Source organism: Tupaia chinensis, unplaced genomic scaffold (assembly GCF_000334495.1).
Source record: "Tupaia chinensis unplaced genomic scaffold, TupChi_1.0 Scaffold000161_1, whole genome shotgun sequence".
Lineage (NCBI taxonomy): Eukaryota > Metazoa > Chordata > Mammalia > Scandentia > Tupaiidae > Tupaia > Tupaia belangeri.
Window position 1 is genome coordinate 3,291,267 of NW_006159632.1, and position 8,692 is coordinate 3,299,958.

Consider the following 8,692-nt stretch of genomic DNA (forward strand, 5'->3'; position numbering starts at 1 on the left):
TGGATCTGGGCCTCGAACCACAGTCAGCCATGTGGGAGTCCAGTGCCTTAACCACCATGCCACCTACTGGCGCCCAAATGACTTTGATTATGATTAGACTTTACTTGCTAGAGTGAGTGGGATTTTTCTTTTGAAAAGACGTGACCATCCCCCCTGGGGGGTGATTTCTCGCTTTCTGTCTCTATGTCTCTCTCTGTCTGTCTGGCGAGCGCACGCGCCCTACAGTGAAAATCTCTCCAAAAAGAAAAAAAAAGAAACAAAAAAAACTAAATCCTTGGGGGTTTGAGCACTGGCTAGAGAACAGGACATTGTGTTAGTTCTCGAAACCAAGGTGCGTAACAGCGACAGTGACGTAGGTATTAATACCATGCATTGGTCATATGCTCTGAAGGCTTCGGAGTCAAAATATTGGAGAAGCTGAGCTGAAGCACGCGGGGGTGAGGGCAGGCTGTATGCAGGGCACCTTGGGATTTGCTGCTTATAAATGACATAAAAGCATTCCCCTTCCTGATGAAGTTTGACTTGGAAGGCCCAAAATGGTATCTCAAACTGATTCAGTGCCGAAGACTTTTGAATCCTAGAGAACATATCTGTAGCCTTTGAATAGAAGGAGGAACGGGAGCCGGCGGGAGGCAGTGACTTCATGGTGCTCGGAGCCGTGTCGTTTGGGCGGCGTCTCACTCTGCCTTTGTGTGCTGCATCGCTGCTCATACCGACACCTTCGTTTTTCTCTCACTTGATGAGAAGTGCATTTAGATTTAACTTAGGCTTCCCACTTTTTTTCAGGTTTCACATTTTTTAGTGCAGAAGACGTGTTCCCACACCCATTAATCTGTGACCTAGCTGGAGTCCAAAGGCAATCTCACAGGGGTGTAAATGGCCGTCAAGACTAAGCCTGGACCCAGAGCCAGACGTGGCCAGCCTCCATGGACAGGCGGTGTTTTCCTTCCTATTAAAAGGGCCTCAGGATAGGGCTAAATGTATCACAGAAGCGGTGGCAATGGAAATTGCATTTCTAAATGTAACACGTTCAAGGCGGTGCCTTTAAAAACTCACATGTGCAACCGTATCCCTTCAGTCTCCACTTTGCACACTCAGGGTAGTTCACGCATTGCAAAGAGCACGTCGCCCCTAGCTCATTTGGGTTGGGTTTTGGATCTTATTAATGTTGCATCGATTTGCAGGAAGTACATTTCCCCCCAGAAGGTTGATGTGATACCTTTTCTTCAAATTTTCTACCCATTTGGGGAAAAGAATGGAAGGCGTGTCCTCTTCCCGTAGCAGTGATCTCAGGACTGAGACGAGGTCTGCTAGGTATTTCGCCCCTCGGAAGACGTGCTGTATGAGCAGCACCAGGGCGAGCTTCCCCTTGCGCACCGGGGGCCGCGCTGTGCCGTGGAGCCCTGCCGTGCCGTCGCTGCGGGTCTACCTTCGCACCCGTGCGGTCTTGCTTTCTAAGACATGCGACACTGGAGTCCACAACTGTTAATTCTGTATTAATAGCGTAGCCCGAGTTAGACCGTGCGGAACGAATCGCAGTTTAAATTAGTTCTGCACTTGAACAAGGTGAATGGAGGTTTTACTGTTGGGGAGAGCGCGGAGTTACATCTAGGTTTCCTCCAAGGGTGGCAGTTAAATCTTCAGGTAAATCTCGATGAGGGCGACAGGCATAACGTTCTTGATATCCCCATTCTGATTTGACAAGACAAGCATCAGGCGCCGTTGCTTGTCCTTTTCTGCTGTTGGCATGCAGACAGTGGTGGGGGAGGGAAAAGCGTGTTCTGTGCTACAACTGGATGATGTGGTTGGTGTAAATGATTGACTATGAAGCTTTTAATCAAAATAAAAGGTACCATTCAGCACTTGTGTTTGTTTTCTAGGGACACAACCAAATCATAACATATAGCAGACCGATCTATTTTTCTGTGCTGTGTGGCCTTATTTTGCTTCTTGATACAGGGGCCAAGGCCAGGCACCCTCCCAGCTACGCCGTGTATGGCCTGAAGCCCTTCTCTTCAGCGTCCCTGCAATCAGCTAGGGACCACTTAATTGGTGAGTCAATTTCAGGGTGCTGGGGAAGAACACGGGGCGGGAAGGAGGACGTTCGCCCCTTTGCCTTCCAACTCCCTAACCAGAGAAACCTCCCTGCTTTTCCATCGGTGAAGAGACATGTATTTCCTTCCTGGCTTGCTCACCTACAGAAGCCAATCCCAAGCCCCGGCCCCAAGGCCTCCCACGGTGGAACTATCCTAAAGGATCCTCGGCTCCACGGCCAAGGAGCTGCAGCACTGTGGAGGCTGCATGAGGGCCCGTCTGTTCACTGGGCGTGGCTTGCCCTAGGGACAGCCTCCGCACCCTTCACAGGGCACAGACGCTCTGGTAACACACGAGTGGGCATGGCTTGCAGCCTGGGGGGGCCTCAGGTACTCTGGTCACTCAGTCTGCCCCTGGTGTGCTTTGCTTCCCGAAGGTCCAGGCAGTGTTTGATGTAAAATGTCTCATGGAAGTAGACCTTCTGGGGGCCGGCAGGTGGCGTGGTGGTTAAGGGCGCAGGACTCCCACATAGCCAACTGCGGTTTGAGTCCTGGACCTGGCGACTTTCTTTCTCAATTCTCTCTCGCTTACTCTCTCTCACTCTGTCCCTCTAAAAAAAATAATAAAATAAAGTTAAATAAAATAATTTTTTTGAAAAAAAGAAGAACAATAAGAAATAAATAGGCCTCCTGCATACCGTATGGTTCAGAGCCTGACTCGAGAGCTGGGCCACCCAGGATCGAGTTCCAGTTCTGTCACCTTCCAGGTGTGTGGACGGCAGTGGCACCACGTCGGAAGCCGAGTTTGAGTCCGTGTACTCGAGCACAGGGCGCTTCTGGTACTGTTGTCTACGCAGACGCTGGCCCCGTGGCGGCCCTGGCCCTGAAGGCAGGATGGCAGATGCTCTGACACATCTGGCCTTGCACACCTGCTGCCATGAGACTGGCTAGGCGCACATTGACCAGCTGGGTTTAGAAAGGGCAGCTGGCAAGATGCCAGCCTGGATGTCTGGCTGCCTAGACTCTGCTCGAGCAGGGGCCCCAGCCTGAGGTGCCACGGCCCTCTTTCCCCACACCCGTGCCCGTCCCCGGTCTCCACGGTGGGCCTGGAGAGGGCACCAGACGTGGGGTCAGATGCCTCATGTTCCACACAGGCTGAGACTCAGGCAGGCTTTCTGCACCCTGGCTCTCCTCCCAGCTCCCCTCACCCACCCCGCCCGCCCTGCCACTGCAAGCCCACGTTTGATTGCACCTTCAGCAGCCCTCCCTTTTACGGCGTGTGAGGAACTGAGCAGCTTCTCAATGTCCAATAGTTTGACGCCCTGTTTCAGTGAGCCTCCGAGTTCAGCCAGGGGACAGAAGCATGTTGGGAAAAATAACCACGCTACGAGGGGGCACCTGCCTGTGCCCTGAAAGATGCGTTGGCTTCCGCCCTTCCAGATGTCTCTCATTTGACTTTGTCCTTTTTTGAAGTCCTGTTAGTTGAAACACATCCCTCAACCGGAAGGGCTCTCGGTCATACTCGCCTCTCCTAGTGGAGCTCACTCACCTTCCCCTGAGACCAGCTGCAGTGAAGTCAGAGTCGGGCAGACTGACACCCGGCTGACTGCTGCCGTGTGCGGAGAACCCCCCTTCCTGGCATCTTCTCTTCGCGAACAGCAGTGCTGAAGCCCAGAGCTCGAGGACACAGGAGGGCCTGGGCTAGCGATGGGGAGTACATAGGAGTTCTGGAAGGTCCAAGAGAGGTTGCTGACAGCGTAGCCCCTTCCTCTCTGCGTCATGCATGCCATGGCATGTGCCTCATGGCCACCTCCTCTGACCTCCAGTATAGGGTGGGGTAGACAGAGTTCACCTGTGGCCTGAGCCAGAGGAGCCTCATCGCCCTGGCCTCCTGTCTCACCCTGGCACGTCGTGGTCCTGCTCCGAGCGGCTCTGCCCTCCCCCCGCCCTTCCCCGGGCTGGTGAGCAGCGGCCCGTCTCCCCAAGTTTGGGCCCGTCTTTTCTCCTGTCAGCCTACACTTTTCCTAGCACTTGGCCTGTTTCGAAGCAGTTTGTTCACATTTGTGGTGTCTCAGTCACGGCTCCCTCTCCCATTGGTTCACCCTCTCCGTGGACGCAGGGCACAGACCTGCCTGCCCTCCCCACAGGCACTCAGCACCCAGCGGATGGCCGGTGTCCTCAGGCACTCGGTAAACTCCCGTGGGACGGGTGAACCAAGGAACAGCAGTGTGCCCGGTGTGCCTCGGAGTGCTCCCTACCCTCGGGGAAGGCTGCCGTTGGTCTGCACGCCCTGCCCAGCCCCTGCAATAAGCAGGGTTCCAAAAGCACCTTTCGGAGGAAGAGACCTGGGGGAGCCGAGCGTGGTCCTATCCCATCTAGAAGCTGTGTTTGTGTGGGTCGCCCCTCAGTCCTGTTTTTCTTTAATTTGTTTCCAAAAAAAAAGCAAACACTGTTGACTAAAGGCAGTTTCTGGACATGGCGGTCTGCAAGGGCGTTGGCACGTGTGATGTCCTCAGACCCAGGAAGCAAGACCTGGTGGCCTTGGCGAGAGCTTGCGGTTCCATCCTCAGTCACCGTCAGGAGCAGCTCTGCACAGCTCGCCGCCTTCCTCGGCCTCCTTCAAAGCAATTCCCTTGGGAATGGAAGGGGACAGGGACATGCCATTCGTGTCTTTACACTGGAGTTCCCCTCTCCTCATTAAAACTTCTGCCTAACACACACTTCTGTCGTCTCGTCAACAGTGACAAGCAAAGATGGCGATGAGCAATCCAGCGAGCTGAAGTGATGACTCCTGGAATGGCGATAAATAGAAAAACAGCGGTAGCAACCCCATGGGACGCGTGTGTTAAACATACTAATTTGCACTGAGTAGGAAAAGATTGTGAAACACGCTCAGAATGAACAGGAAGGGGAGGAAGAAGATGGCGTGTTTTTCTTGAATTTGTTTCCAAAAAAAAAGCAAACACTGTTGACTAAAGGCAGTTTCTGGACATGGCGGTCTGCAAGGGCGTTGGCACGTGTGATGTCCTCAGACCCAGGAAGCAAGACCTGGTGGCCTTGGCGAGAGCTTGCGGTTCCATCCTCAGTCACCGTCAGGAGCAGCTCTGCACAGCTCGCCGCCTTCCTCGGCCTCCTTCAAAGCAATTCCCTTGGGAATGGAAGGGGACAGGGACATGCCATTCGTGTCTTTACACTGGAGTTCCCCTCTCCTCATTAAAACTTCTGCCTAACACACACTTCTGTCGTCTCGTCAACAGTGACAAGCAAAGATGGCGATGAGCAATCCAGCGAGCTGAAGTGATGACTCCTGGAATGGCGATAAATAGAAAAACAGCGGTAGCAACCCCATGGGACGCGTGTGTTAAACATACTAATTTGCACTGAGTAGGAAAAGATTGTGAAACACGCTCAGAATGAACAGGAAGGGGAGGAAGAAGATGGCGTTTCCACCGAGGGAGAAGGAGCATTTCAGACTTCTGTGCTTTGTGAAATGACTTTGCCCTCTGTTCCAGGACCCATCTCAATAGTGTATAGCAGCGAATATGCTACCAACCCGCGTGGCGGTGTGCGTCCTGCCGACCCACATAGGAGTCTATATACTACCGATCTACATGGCAGTGTATATGCTACTGATCTATACAGTAGTAGATGTATTACTGATCTGAGTAGTAGGTATACTGCTGATCTGCATAGTAGTCTACACAGCAGTATAGATAATACTGATCTGAGTAGTAGGTATACTACTGGCCTGCATAGTAGTCTGCACAGCAGTATAGATAATACTGATCTGAGTAGTAGGTATACTACTGGCCTGCATAGTAGTCTGCACAGCAGTATAGATAATACTGATCTGAGTAGTAGGTATACTACTGGCCTGCATAGTAGTCTGCACAGCAGTATAGATAATACTGATCTGAGTAGTAGGTATACTACTGGCCTGCATAGTAGTCTGCACAGCAGTATAGATAATACTGATCTGAGTAGTAGGTATACTACTGGCCTGCATAGTAGTCTGCACAGCAGTATAGATAATACTGATCTGAGTAGTAGGTATACTACTGGCCTGCATAGTAGTCTGCACAGCAGTATAGATAATACTGATCTGAGTAGTAGGTATACTGCTGATCTGCATAGTAGTCTACACAGCAGTACAGATAATACTGATCTGAGTAGTAGAAATATTGCTGATCTCATAGTAGTCTACACAGCACTATAGATAATACCGATGTGAGTAGTAGATATACTGCTGATCTCATAGTAGTCTACACAGCAGTATAGATAATACTGATCTGAGTAGTAGGTATACTGCTGATCTGCATAATAGTCTACACAGCAGTATAGATAATACTGATCTGAGTAGTAGGTATACTGCTGATCTGCATAATAGTCTACACAGCAGTATAGATAATACTGATCTGAGTAGTAGGTATACTGCTGATCTGCATAATAGTCTACACAGCAGTATAGATAATACTGATCTGAGTAGTAGGTATACTGCTGATCTGCATAATAGTCTACACAGCAGTATAGATAATACTGATCTGAGTAGTAGGTATACTGCTGATCTGCATAATAGTCTACACAGCAGTATAGATAATACTGATCTGAGTAGTAGGTATACTGCTGATCTGCATAATAGTCTACACAGCAGTATAGATAATACTGATCTGAGTAGTAGGTATACTGCTGATCTGCATAATAGTCTACACAGCAGTATAGATAATACTGATCTGAGTAGTAGGTATACTGCTGATCTGCATAATAGTCTACACAGCAGTATAGATAATACTGATCTGAGTAGTAGGTATACTGCTGATCTGCATAATAGTCTACACAGCAGTATAGATAATACTGATCTGAGTAGTAGGTATACTGCTGATCTGCATAATAGTCTACACAGCAGTATAGATAATACTGATCTGAGTAGTAGGTATACTGCTGATCTGCATAATAGTCTACACAGCAGTATAGATAATACTGATCTGAGTAGTAGGTATACTGCTGATCTGCATAATAGTCTACACAGCAGTATAGATAATACTGATCTGAGTAGTATATTACTGCTGTCATTGTTACCTGGAAGGACTAGGGAGAAGAAGAAAAATAGGCAAAACCAAAGATTATTAGGAAAACAAAGGTGTGCATTAGTCCCTTGGGCTGCCTTAGCAGAGCACTGTACACCAGTGGGCTTAGGACAACAGAAACACATTGTCTTGGACCTTGGGAGACCAGAAATCTGGAATCAAGGTGTTGGGAAAGCCAAGCTCTCTTTGCAGACTCCAGAGGAGATCTGCTCCAGGGCCCTCTCCTTGGCGTGCAAATGGCCTCTTTCTTCCTGTAGCTCCATGTCACTGTCCCTCTGTGCATCTCTGTCTCTGTGTCCACGTTCCCCTCTTTATAAGGACACCAGTCACTGACTGGGACCCTCGTGGCCACTAATACTCTCATCTTCACTGTATCACCTGCAGCCTTTGTAGGTACTGGGGGTTGGGACCTCAGCATCTCTGGGGGACACGATGCAACCCACACCACAGAGCACGTAGTCAAAAGGATGAGAGAAGTAAGGAATAAGCGCACGAGACGTGGTCGACCATCCTGGGCCAGAGCTGCTGCAGCCCCTCCCGCTGCGTTTGGTGGAATCGGTCCTCCTCTGGCTGGTGCCAGGAACATGAGAGCTTCCTAACTGGTGATATTCCTGGTACCCACGGCCCCACCTGGTTTCCGCTCAGCACTGTCAATCTGACAGAGGGGCAGGAAAGGGGGAGGAGGGCCTGGGGTCTGCCGTGAGCAGAGCAGAGCGGAGCAGAGCCCACCTCCGCCTGGGCCAGAAGAGCACCTCAAAGGCAGGAAGAGAATGTCTGAGACTCGAACAATAGGAGGAGGAGAAATGAAGATAAATTAAGGAGATAGAAGCATAGAATTCTTATGTACGTTCCTTTTCTCTTATGACCCTTCTCTCTCTCTCTCTCCACACACACAAACACACACACACACACACACACACACACACACACGTATATATTCAGAATAGCACTCTGCACTCTCCTTTCAGTGTAAGAAAAATTCTCTATTTTTATTTCCAGGAAGAAGGTGACGCTTCTCATTTCCTGTGCTCAGTCAGAATCCGGCGCCCTCTGAGCTGGGTTTTGTTACTTTCCATTTGGGTAACTTCAGCAGAACCCTGCGAGTGACACCGGCTCCATAATCACCCCGCAGGAGGGAGCCCAGGGGTCTTCGGGTTCTCAGAACCGTGTTTCAGAGGGAGAGGAGGCAGAATTAGTGTGCCCAGGGCATTAGCCACATGGGCTCCCCCAGGTCTGCAAACGGTCAGCGGATGTGGGGTGTCGGCCTCGAGGGGAAACATGGGGGTGGTGGAGGGCGCTTCATTGTGGAAGGCGTTCTAGCCAGGGCAGGTGCCATTCCGGAGGCCGGGTCCAGGCGCAGTGTGGTTCCGGCCCAGCCTCTGTGGTCCTTTTCAGATTTGAGAACTTTCTGTTCCATCCTGGCAATAATAATCGATACGCCTGCTCACAGCAGGGCCTGTGGCTTCAGCCCGTAGCCCTAGAGACAGGTGGGCCGTGGCCAGAGTCCTGGTGGGCCCCGGCCCGCATCTCGTCCTGAGGCTGTCTGCGGGCCTCAGCTACGGCTTCCGGTATGGG

General features: G+C 50.9%; 1 protein-coding gene across 1 annotated transcript in view; it reads left to right on the forward strand.

Moving 5' to 3' along the window:
* Positions 1-8,692, forward strand: part of PCNX2 (pecanex 2) — a 215,259-nt gene that overhangs the window by 48,601 nt on the left and 157,966 nt on the right. The window contains exon 15 of the mRNA XM_006146000.3: positions 1,881-2,052. Coding sequence (XP_006146062.1) covers positions 1,881-2,052 — 172 coding nt within the window. The remainder of the gene's footprint in view (positions 1-1,880; positions 2,053-8,692) is intronic.